Source organism: Melospiza melodia, chromosome 3, assembly GCF_035770615.1.
Source record: "Melospiza melodia melodia isolate bMelMel2 chromosome 3, bMelMel2.pri, whole genome shotgun sequence".
Classification (NCBI taxonomy): domain Eukaryota; kingdom Metazoa; phylum Chordata; class Aves; order Passeriformes; family Passerellidae; genus Melospiza; species Melospiza melodia.
Window position 1 is genome coordinate 72,384,297 of NC_086196.1, and position 12,812 is coordinate 72,397,108.

Genomic DNA, 12,812 nt, shown 5'->3' on the forward strand with positions numbered 1-12,812 from the left:
GACAGGAGAAAGAAGTAACTTGAACACACTGGAAAACTGAATTTCAAAACCTTCTTCTGTATGGAAGACAACTTTTTATACCTTGAGGCACTCATGTAAAGGTAGCTTGTGTGGATGAAGAGTGTAGTTATTTAGAAGACCTAATCTTGTGGGCAGAGAGGAAGTGAGAAAGGTGCAGTGCACCTTGCAGGCTACTTTGGCTTTCATGGTGCTGGCAGAGGGTAAGGGAAAAAATCATGTGTGAGAGCTTAGGGATTCAGTCTTTATGTAAGCAAGCAGCTGTGTTCAGACACCCTCCCTGAGACCACCTGCCTGAGAACCTGACATAGGTCACTCTTTTCTCCACAAGGAGAACAGAAAGAAAAGCAAAGCTCCATGTTGTCTGTTGAAACTGGCATGCCTCAATATGTATCACATTGATAGGGAAAAGGAGGCCCTAGGACTCCTTCATTTGAGAGTAAGGGAATTGAGTCACAACATCTGGAGAAAAGAAGGGGCACAGATGCCTCACTGGTTCAAGAGCATAATTCAAAAATCCTAAATTCAGCTTGAAGAGACTTCAAAAGGGTTTGTCTAAGTTTCCAATTTTAGTTAGTCATACGTAATTTACCACTGGTTCTCCTTTGTGTTCAAGTGGACTGGGCAGTTAAATCCTGGTTTCCTACCAGCCACACCTATGGGAAAGCTGACTGAAACAGGGTCTCCAATTCAAAGTTAATTTTAGGTGATCTTGGCCCTGTTCTTTCCCCTCCTCTAACATGCCTGTGCTCCACAGGCAGGGGAAATGGTAGTGTCAACTTCCTCAACTCTGGGGCTGTTGGAAAGGAACCTGCTTTATCTCAGAATTTGGACATGGAAAATTTCCAAGTCTGACTTTTCTGTTATTCCCAAGTATGCAAAGTGACCTTGGCTTTGGATGCCCAAAGTGCTCCAAGACTACAGTGGCATAAACCCTGAAAAATCATTTCAAATCATCATAGAGGTGCTAGGAACTCCTGCATTTGTCATGCTTCCTTGGGTTTCCAACTGAGCTGTTCTGAACTCTGCTGTATGTACACTTCACTGAGCCTCATTGAACCATGAACCCTTATTTGAGATTTCCAGGCCCAACTGCATTGTGTCCTGCCTTCTGCAAAACTCAGACAACCCCAACTGGCCATCCCAAAACTCAGTGAAGACCAAAAAAAATTCAACTGCCCCTCTAAGAATCAAAACTGGCAACTTTATAACAAATGGGATCATCCATCCAGGCAAATACTTAGTCCATTTGTATTTAACACAATAACCCTTATTGACAACAAAAACCATTGAACAAGATCAGGTACATGACTTAACATGATTTTGTGCTCAGAATATGAAGATGATTTTTGGTCTGCAGTGTTATGATTAGCAGTGTATTACACTCAGTCATGAGGAAGAAAATCTCCCAAAGAATATAGAAAACTACTAAAGAAACATGACTTTTGATGTTGTCTGCTCAACACAGCCAAACAATCTGATCAACAGATACTTAGAGATTCTGTATGATTTTGAAATTACTGAACACCTTACTGAAAGAATTCAGTTCAGATTCTATGAAACAGAATTTCATGCTCAGTCATCTTCTTGCTTTCTTTTTTACCAAGCTCATTTTCTCAGCCTTCCAGGCCAAGTGAAGACTCTTCCCTGCTTTAAGGCACAAGAGATTCTTTCACAGTGTTTGGAATGCGACTGGCATAGTAGTCATAATTTCTCAAAGTGGCAAGGACCCCAGCTGAATTCATGTGTTTCACCTCCTTGTTATACTGAAATGAATTTCCACGGATATCAGTTAACTTGCCTGAAAAAAAAAAAAAATTCAGCAAAAAGGAGTTGGAGTCCCTTAGTTCAAGTGAAATAACTAAAAGCAGTCTTTGTGGTACACATGCCTGTCTTCAGATAGTGAAGTATCTTTGCTTCCAATTTAAGTACAACAGGTTTTATATTGACTGAAATCAAATAATTAGTGGGTTTATTTTTTTTTCAACAATACTTAAATTCTTTGTGTCCCAGAAAAAGGAAAACATCTCTCTCTCATGGATTACTTTAAATGCTTCCTGAGTAGCTTTTACGTTTGCCATTGACAAGTGGCAATGAAAAATCCTCAGCTCAAGTAAAAACCAGGGTAACTATACCACAAACTCTAACATAGTGTTGAAACACCCCAGCTGGTTTTAAATGAGATTTTAGGAATCACTTAGCAGGACAGATCTTTATTCAAGCTAATGTAACCAGGAGATTCCTACTTACCAAAGAGGCTAAATACAGCACTGTGCTGCCCCAGATTGGTTGGGTTGCTTTGTGCTTGAGCTAACCCTGTTTAAAATTATCCACAGTTATGAACACTACAGACTGCAGAGGAGTTCAGTAGTGTCATTATAAAGACTGTTGTCCTTACTTGACAGAATTTAGGAATCAAACGCCATAATTTGAGCATATGGTGGTAAAAGGCCTATTATTGTGGAAAGAAGAATTTAAAAAAATAATACTACTTCAAATCTTCAGTAGTGAGTCTTTTCATAACTTTCCAACTCCTTTAGCCTCTAGATAAGTGAAGTGTCTCATGTTGGTTGGAGACCATTAATTCTATTGAATTATATTAATGACTCAATTTTGGAGTTTGTACATCCAAAGAACAACAGCATGATTTGACCTATTTTTGTTGGTTTAAAGAATTCAATGTCCACATATTACATAACATGTTACTAATAATAAACTACTATACTCTGTTAGTAGGACAGCAGATTTTACTGTGAGATAGTAGCCAACAGGAAAAGGAAAAGGGGCATTTGTTTTGAAAATATTAAAATGAATATACCTTAAATTAAATTTGGGGATTTGCCTTTTTTAATTATGTGACAGTTATTGACACATGTATTGTCATTTTTCTTTCAATGGAAAGCATAACTAACTTCAAATTAATGCAGTGTCACTTATCCTGGAACTTTGAATGCTATTAACTTACCTCCCACAGCATGTAGGATAGCTTCAGGTGCACATGTATCCCACTTTTTGCACCCAGGACTGGCAAATACATAAGCAGATGCTTTGCCTTCTATGAGTTGAATGATCTGTTACAAATAGAGTTGCAATCATTGCAAAGGATTTAGGAATTTAGAAATGGGTAGAAATAACACCAGGAAGTGAGGATTAAATCTGTTCATTTAAGTACTGATAGTCAGGAAAGGAACACCAGCCATTTCCTTATTAATATTACAATAAATGCATTAAAATTTAGAAGCTATACTGTATCACCATTCCCAGTTCAATATTTTTGATTGTTATATATACAGTCTATGGGATGAAAATCTGCTCTCAGTTTCAGAAACAAGAATTTGCTTCTTGTGCAAGTACTAAAAAAATAAAGTGGAAAATATATACATGTTGTGTTAGTGCCTCTTTGGGTCTTGCACATGTTAGAGAAAAGAGATGAGAGGGTGTGTTTTTGACAGCTATGACAAAACAGCTTTAAAACCTGTACCAAATGAATGTTCCCAGTATGCAGAGAAATTTCACAAAGGAAATATCACTGTATGCTTATATTTTTATCCTTTCAAATGTGCTGCTAGGTAGTTGGAACAAAAGCTGTATTAACGCAAACAGGAGGACATGTCCAATAACTGAGATTAAACTGAATTTCCATTTAGTCATTCTGGTCTTACAACTTTGTATTTTCACCCCTAAAAACAGAATACTGGGGAAGACAGACCTCAGCCATGACCAGCGTGGGCACTGGTACAAATACACCTGTGCCAAATTCTCTCAACCTCACAGCAGACTGAATGCTAGGAAGAGAAGTTGTGTGGGGTAAGGTGGAGGAAGTCTCCCCTGTATGTTCATGCAGGTAAGCAAATAATTTCTTTAAAAAGTCTTTTTATTTTTTTGCAAAGATGCCACCTCGCAGTAAAACCAGAAGATTGGGAGTTTTCATACCTTGTTTCCTGCTCCTCCAACTCTGATGACATGGTCTGGGTTCAAGGCAGCGATGCACTCGTTCACCAGGGCACTGCTGTGGGAGCGCGTGGTAACTACGATGTGTTTGCCAGCAGGAGCTTCTGTCAGCTGAAAGCCAAAGGCACCCATGCCCAGCACTCCCCAGATTGTCCTGCCCAGCACAGCATTAGCTCCTGCCTGCAAAAAAAGCACAGAGTGATGGTTAATCACACTGATGAGCAGTTAAAGCACAAAAGGAAAGGGTACCTCAATGCATCTTGGCATATCAGGGAGTATAACATTAATACTGGGCTGTACATTTAAACAGTGGCACTTAAAAAGAACTACTTGAGAGCCCAGAGTGAGAAATTAGTTCTCTTTCCCTATAAAGCAATGACATCATTGACCCTTTTCTCATCTGTGACATTGTGGTGGTGCATTGCATCCTGCCTCCAGTGACTGGCAGATTGATATTTGTATATTTCTGTACTTGGGGCACAATCTGTAATTGAAAGTATCTTGTAATTTGAAATATTTTGTGATGCATGTCACACAAAATATGATAGTATTACATCAGCTCAAGGGCTTTTTCTTTTAACTCAAATAAGTTTAATTAATTAGGCTGTATCATGAGCTCCCCCAATAATACTGAAATAATCTCCAAATATATAAATGTCTGTAGGCTGGCCATCCTGAAGCCTGGCATGATACACTCTAACTGAGCTGTCAGTGGCAACTTGTGCTTGGTTTATTTAGGGCTGCAGATTTATAGCAATTACCACACATTGCAAATGCACCCATTGCATGGATTTACTAAAGGATTTCTAGCAAAGACTGCAGCACCACTGACCTGTACTTGTTTTACAGTAGGTACTTTATAAGGACTGTAGTAATTTGCACAGTATATACATAATATATTCTGTATCAGTGCATTACACCAGCCTCATGATTCAGTATAGTTGTTAGTAAGTTTCTGACATTCAGTTCCTGGAAACCAACATTTAAAATTATATATATATTTAATTTTAAAACCCCAATAGCTTACATTACAACATTAATTCCATTACATGCCACATTTCAGTTGCAAGTGTGCTAACTGAAATAGCTTAGGAGTCACATTTAGAAATCACACAATGCTTCTAAATAAATCAATGTTTTAATACCTCATAGTTGTAATATGGCTGATTAATAACTCCTGCTATTGCTTTGCCTCCATAGGCAATTCCAATGAGAACTGTTACATGGTCAAGGAGACCTGGACAGAAAAAACAGCAATGTAGTTAAGCTTGAAAAAGAGAAAGATCTTAATAAAAATATAAACCTCCAATAAAAGTCCACAAATCAGTATGCAGAGTGCTATCTTAAAAATGCAAATAATAATCAGGATTCTCAGATGTTAATATAATTTTTTAGTCATTTAGCTTTAAGGTCTGCTAAAAAATGCCCCAGATAGAGTTCTTTTAATAGAGCTATGTTATAATTAACACATAATGAGAAGGACATTTAAAGATACAACTACACAGCAGTATATGATGACATTCTTCTGTAATTGTGGTGGGAGTTCTTTAATGCTATTCAAAACTAACAATTTATTGACAGTTGTACATCTCTCTCTCCAAAAAGGGAAAAAAATCTGCCTAAAAGATTTTATATTAATCAACTAAAAGATGCATTAGGAGGCAAAAGCATATTTCAGCATATGGTTTCTTGGAGGCTTTTCTTTTTATTTTTGCTTTTCTTTCATTTTAGGGTCTATTTCTATGGATAGAAACCCCATTACTGAAAAATCGTGATTTGTGGCAGGATGTTTGTTTCATTTTGAAAGGGCTACAAGTACAGCTGTGGTATTTGGGTTGTTTGAGAGGAAGATGCAAATATAATTGAGCATATTCCTGTTTGAAGGGGAGATTTAGTCCTTCAACTCAAAGATATGCAAAAAAATATGTAAATTTAACTAAAGACTCAAGACAACCAGCCAGCAGTCAAAGGCAGCTCTAAAGTGATAAAAACTGGTCAGTCCATCAGGAATATTCAGTACTGGTTAGAACTGAATAGAGTGAATAAATACATTCCAAGCACTCAAAAAGTACAGAAACATCAGCCATATGAAACCATATTGTAAGTAACTTCTATTATAAAACTATGCATTATGTATGCTACTTTATTACTACTGCTATTTTTTTTACCAAGATAATTAAAAGATAATCCAACCTTCAGTGTACTCCTTGGTTCCATCCAAGGGATCAACCCATATTACAAGCTTTAAGAATAAAAAATAAGGGAAAATTAACAAATACAAATCATGTAAATTAACACTCAAAGTATATATTTTACTTTAGTGCTTTTATTTCCTTATAGGAGTAAGGAAATAAAGAGATCCAAAGTTTTAGCAATATTATATGGCTGAAGCCTATAATAGTATTTTACACCAAAAAAAAACGTTTAAGTATTGACTGGAATGTCTCAGTAAATCTCTTAATAGAAGTATGAAGGTTTAAGCTGAAATAGAAAATGAGATTACTTTCATATGTCCAAACTAGATTCCTGCCAAATTAATTTGAATCACAAATTGTAAGAAGCCAATTTCCATTTCCCATTACTGCAGACAGGAGCATGCAGCATTTGTAGCTCTGGAGGTGTGATTCTCATGACTACATTTTAGTTTTCAAACAAAAAAGAAAAACTGGCAAATTGAAAAAACCTTTCTTCATTATGCACTCTTAGCTAAAATTAGAAAGTAGTATAGATAATGTAAAATATTAAGCATTACCTCTTCCTCTTTAATTCCTGTGTACTGAGGAGGACAAGGTTTCTTCAGTATTTCTTCAGAGTGACCATTTTCAATTAAATCCTCAGTTACATCATCAGTGGGCAGCTCCTAACAAAAGAATTCTCAGAATTATTAGAAAAATGTTTTGGACTCACCTCATTTTGCTTTAGAGCTGTGTATTTGACAGCAGCTTGAAAAAGCTAAAGAAATGGAAAGGTGAAACGGGATGGAAATACCTTTATTTGTTGCGTTTTGGGTTCTTTTTTTTTCAATTAAAACTAAAGTTTTCCTAAACCCAGCCAAAGCAAATTCTAGTGCAAGCTGCAGCAAGATAAACTGTTAGTGTGAATAAAGCAGGTACTTACTTCTTCTCCTATGATTGTCACCTTGGGAAACTTCCGTGCCAGGGAAGCACAAATGCTCATCTGTACCAGTCGGTCAGCTTTGGTCTGCAAGTCATTGGGTCCAGCCTGTCCAAGATGGATAGGTGAAAAAATACACCAGTTCAGTGGCCCATACAGCACTCTGAATATCTGCTTGTAATCTAAAAGAAGTCTAATTTGGTAAAAATTCAACCCAGTAAGTGACCTTGTGAAAGGCAGGCTAAAAACTGCAAGAAGCAGAGTTTTCCTGTGCACCCCAGAGCTAAGACAAACTGCTCTGACGGCAGAACAGTGGATTTGGTGCCCCAAGGTGACATAAAAAAATGACTGCAAGCCTTCCCTATGTCAGATAGCTAGACATATATTCCACACACACAGAGTAATTTCTTAAATGTTAATTAACAGCTAAATGTGAAAGTAGGTAACTTATTAACACTTTTTAAACCCTTTAGGTCTAGAGATAGAATCCCAGTAAGAAATAATTCTGTTAGCATTGGAATTTAGAAAAATAGTTCATCTAAGATTTGCATCTTAGTTGTATCAAACAAAAATTCTATCTGCTTGTATCTTATTTGCTGACAACATGGAAAGTGTTTTATCCAGCTACTGGAATTAGCCATAGGAATCGGATTTTCTATTTAGAATTGTGTACTGGGTTAATTTTTGCATGCTCAAAACTAGTCTGTCCCTTAGCCAAGTGACAATTTTATGAAATTTGACATTTTTCTTTGAAATTTCCCTCTCATCCCCTAATTAATTTGGTTGAAATTGGTCCTGAATTTAGACTCAGTAAGATCAATTTATTGCAGAGAATGTCCTTTGTTCCAGGACATGAATCCAATAAACAGTGTAAGTAGTTCTTCAATGTAAGAATGGGGGACAGAAGTGTCTATTCCAAGTGGGGGATGGAGGAAGTACAAGCACTAGCAAGAAAAGCAATACAAATGGAGAGCTTAGAGTCGACTGAGGGAAAGAAAACTCAGGGTATCAGGAAGGAGATGGTAAAAACTCAGGTGTTCCTGAACTAGATAAATGGATGGAGGGTCCCTATGTTGAGGGAGAAGGTGGAACATTCCCTTCCCAGATATTCTAAAGCTTTCAGTAAGGCCAGTTGGAATTGGTGTTTGTTGGCTACAGAAAGAGGATGAATGATGAGAAGCAGCACTTCTGTTCCTTTCTGTTCTGCATCTCTTCTCTTCAGACTGCAAAGAAAGGCACATGCAGAAGTCCTTTTGCCTTCTTCCTCTTCCTTCAGCAGCCACCTTTGGCAAGAAGCTTGCAGGAATTTCAAGATCTCTAGTCCCTCAAACAGGAACCTCTTCTATTGGTCATTGCTTGCAATCTAATTTTGTGTTTGTAGTATTCATTCTTCAAAAAATTTAAGACTGTAAAATCAATCTTACTTAGAACCAATATCACCTGTTACAACTGATGATTTTTGAATAATGTAAATTCCTGGGGTACCTTCAATGTAAAGACCAAGAATTTTTTTTAATTATGCCCTTAATATTGTTACATATCTGTAAAGCTAGAATTAACTTCTAAAGTTAATTTCACCTATTCTGGTACTGTAGTCAAAGCAAAGATCCTGGTTCATCAGTGCAACTTACTAAATTACAGCAAATTAAGAACTTTAATACCTGTTTTCTTTTTAGAATTAAATTTGAATTTGATTTAAATCTGAATTTATTTTGAAAATTTTGATTTACAATAAAAGCTAAGGTTCTTTTTTGTTTTAGGAAATCAAACACTGATCTATTCTAATCCAAAATTCAGCAAGAGCATGATATTTTAAGCTGTACTATGGATGTGAGAGCATAGGTATAGTGTATTTTCTGTTAATTTCCTTATTATGAATTTTGAGGTGCTATGCAAACGTGTTTGTGAGGGAAATCTGGACAAAATTATGGTGTTTCTTTTAAATGTACAAGTGTTGTTTAGAAGTACTGGTCAAAAGACACTTTTCTAGGTCTATTTCTATCCTTTAAAAAGGAATATTTGCTGTAGGTGGTGGCAGGGGAGGTGAGGGCTGTATTTCTTCCCACAGTTGCTGATTTTTAAAAATACCACTTTGGCTTGTATCTAACTCAAGATTAACAAGTGAAATTAAACTGGAGCAAAGTAAAAGGTAATACCTTCTCAACTATGCCCAGATCTCCTGCAGACATGACATTTCTAACAATTGTTGCAGCTTTTTCTGCAACAGAGTATGCTGAGGCCACCACACGCATGAGAAGAGCTGGAGAAGCCATGCTGAATGCTGAAAAGAAACAAAAAGCAAACTTGAACATTTCTCTCTTCAACAGAAGAAAAACAGTAGAGTATTTTACCTAACATTTCAAACAGAGTAGAAAGAGGAAAGTGGGTTACTGCCAGTAAATGGCAACGAGGTGAGCTTTGGATTTTTTTTAAAAATACAATTAATGAACACAAGAATGTAAAGCTATTGTAGACAAGATCTTCCAAATACTCAAGTTCTGTCTGACAGTGAACCTGGTTCTTACTAAAATAGAATGACATTAAAAAACAACAACAGCAGCAGCAGAAACTCTTATCATAAATATTAAGAAAGAGTCTACACACAGCACTCATTTTTGCACACTTTGAACATCAGTTCATTTCTTCAGAACTGAACCTACAGTTGGTTCGTGCCCAAAACTCCAGCACAAGACTACCAGACAGGATGACATCAACCACTTCACGTACTATTCCCTTGTTTAACTATAAAATAGGCGTTTGTAGATGGCTAATTGTGCACACAAAGTAGGGTAATGATATGCAGATGCTGCTAACTGGTATGCAAAAGCTGAATTTGGCCATCTGAATTTAACTGTCCTTTTTGTATTAGTTTAACTTCTGATTTCTTTATGGAAATCAATTTCTATCTTCCTGCCTCCCTTCAGCACTCTGTGTTCTGTCATTCTTAATACTGCATTGTCTTCCTCATCTGTTCTCCAGCACAAACCAGTGCAATTCACTGGACCTTCAGTCACCAACAGAACCAGAATACCAATAGAACAGCCATCACCCTTGGAAAGGCTGGCATTCCTCACAGCTTTTCTGGAGCTCAGGAAAAAGAGGTATTGATAACCACACTGCATTTGTTTAAAATGCAGAGATAATTGCTTTTTATGTTTTTCTATTAGTTATTTCTGTCTGTGTAGATGACACACTTTTTGGCTTGGCCTCAGATCTGTGACACACTTCCAAGGAAACCCTTGAGCAGAGCCAGAACAAAATACAGAGGAACTCACTGATCACCTCACAAAAGAAAATATATTACAGGGGAAGTGTAATATAACAATCATATAATAAATACTGCAATTGCAGCAAGTCCTGCCTAAGCGGCAATAGGTCATTATACAACACCTTTCCTTTCTTCCTTGACAAATGAAATTCATGGCTGTTCACAAATCAGCAATGTCAGAGGTATCAGAATCCCAAATTTAGCCAATTTAAGAACTTTTTGACCACTTCAGTAACACAATACCTGTACTAGTAAAATCAGAAGCACTCTGAGGCTGAAAGAGTAGAACGACTGTGCAAGCACATTCAAAAAGCACAGTTGCTAATGTTAATTATTATTTGCAGCTGATGGAGGGGAACAAAGTGCATTGGAGTTCTGTAGAACAGCCAAGGTCCATACCCAAAGTAACCCTGGACAAGTAGCAATGGTTACAGAGGAACTTTTGGAAATGGTACCTGTGGCAAAAAGCAGCTCTCAAACAATTGAAAGTTGCAGAGCAAATATATATCATAACACATGAAAAGCCATATACTGTTTTAAGTCTACACCATCATGTGGAACACGTTAGCATGAAGGAAAATAATTTATTCCATAATGAAAATATACGGAATATGAGAATTTCTGAGAAGGAGTTAAAAAAGTAGCATATTAGATGGAAAATTTGGATTAAAGAATTTAAATGAATTATCAGATGAACATAATTAACATTCTTTGCTCAGCTTCTCAAAAAAAAGTCATTTGACCTCTCACTGTACACTTGATCCTACTTCAAAAATGAGATGAAAATGTGTTTTAAAGTCTTGACTTACTTTATGTTTGCATAAAATCTAAAAAGACTCAGAAAACAATACAGAAATACTATCTTGCATTCTTGAAGCTTGACCCAAGGTATTTTTAGGTTCATTTTTCTTGTCCATACTTAGGGAAAACAAATATACTTTCTGTGGTGAATCCAAGATCTCCTGGCAAACCTTAAAATACTTTTATGAAAAGATAAGTTTTATTAGAAGAAACTGAAATGAGAGGTGCAACACCCATTCCTCATCATTCTGGAGTAATTACTTAATGAATTGCAAAGTATTTTATTAGTGCAAAGGTGCCTTAGATTTTTACAGGGCTGCATCTCCTGTATGGCAGGTCTTCTGGTGTATTGGACCTTTTTGATTAGATAAGTGAATGCAGTAGTTGCCTCTAAGATTTTCACCTCTGTAACTTTTTGATCTCAAGTGAACTTATTTATAGGTTTATGGCACATTCTTTCTGATGAGGGCAATGTCTAATGTATACTTCCACAAAGCACTTAAGAATATATTGCGTGCTTTGCACAAAAATAGTTTGACTCCTAGAAAACTGTGCAGTTTACAAATACTGCACAGCAATTATTCCCTCAAGTTAAACTTGGGTATCCTTTTCCTCTAAAGATCTTCCCTCCTTTCTTCTAGCCCAGCAACTAAACTGTTCAATGGTGTTGCCAAATCAGCCGATTCCAATACCTATTGAAATTAATGAGTTCTCGTTCTACTTTTTAATTCTGATGTATCTAAGTCCTACAGGCTGACAACAACTAACTTATCAAAGCACATATTACAGATTTGTTAGTGGTTCTCATTCTCTTTTATGCAAACTTCCATTTTATAATTTTATGGTTTTGCATGATGAAAGGAGCAAGCAGACATCACACAGAGCATGTCCTTAAATCCAAGTGTTAAGCCATTATTTCATTCTTAGAACTCTTCAATGCCTAAGCGACCACAGCTCCTTATTTCTTTACAATAAACTTCGGCCCACACCTAATAAAAGTTTAACTCTCTATTATGTAAGGGAGCGATATTTACCCTGCAGAAGAAGGCTAGGACTCAGGGTGGGAACCCCATTGAGGTTCACCTACAGACTTCCAAGCGGGAAAGGGCTGTGCTAGCTCCTTTCACCAAAGAGTAAAACAAGGGAACCTGTTCCCGATTCCCTTGCCATGACAGTCCCGGTGGCAAAGCGCCTGCAGGGCAGCGCGGCCGGAGCTCGGAGCGGTGCCCGCGAACGCACCCAGCGGAGCGCGGCCGGACACACCACGGCTCGTCAGGGATGGCAGAAGCGGCTCCGCTGGCGCAGCCGCCAACTCACCGCGTCCAGCCTCGCTTTTCCCGTGATCTCCACCGGCCTCCAGAGCCCGGCACCGATCGCCGGCAGCGTGCGTGGCGCTCCGAGCCCTTCGCGTTCGTCCCCGTGCCAAGGAGGGACCCACGCCCCAGCACCGCTGCTCCCCGCCCGCAGCGCACCGAGTCCTCTGCGCCGGCTCCCTCGGAGAGGACTCGCTGCCTCTACCGAGCCACCTGGGAAGGCCTCGAATCCTTCCGGCTCCGGGCGGGGCTCAAGATCTCGCCCGGCCCGTCGGGAGCGCCGAGCAGTCACCGTGCCGCCCGCCCTGCGCGGCGTGTCCCTTGCCGCGGCCCGTCGCGCCGGCGGA

The 12,812-nt window shown here is 38.2% G+C and overlaps 1 protein-coding gene across 2 annotated transcripts; it reads right to left on the bottom strand.

The window, feature by feature from the left end:
• Positions 1 to 1,202: 1,202 nt before the first annotated feature.
• On the bottom strand, positions 1,203 to 12,756 carry BPNT1 (3'(2'), 5'-bisphosphate nucleotidase 1). 2 transcript variants are annotated; one of them, XM_063152232.1, is made up of 9 exons: positions 12,625 to 12,756; positions 9,240 to 9,364; positions 7,087 to 7,191; positions 6,722 to 6,829; positions 6,163 to 6,211; positions 5,115 to 5,206; positions 3,952 to 4,149; positions 2,984 to 3,089; positions 1,203 to 1,819 (listed from the first exon to the last, which is right to left on the bottom strand). In XM_063152232.1, the coding sequence occupies exons 2-9, from the start codon at positions 9,354 to 9,356 to the stop codon at positions 1,671 to 1,673; spliced, it is 924 nt and encodes a 307-aa protein (XP_063008302.1). In that variant the 5' UTR covers positions 9,357 to 9,364; positions 12,625 to 12,756; the 3' UTR covers positions 1,203 to 1,670. The 2 variants fall into 2 exon arrangements, with proteins under 2 accessions (XP_063008302.1, XP_063008301.1); XM_063152231.1 differs by lacking the exon at positions 12,625 to 12,756 and adding an exon at positions 12,470 to 12,583.
• Positions 12,757 to 12,812: the final 56 nt, after the last annotated feature.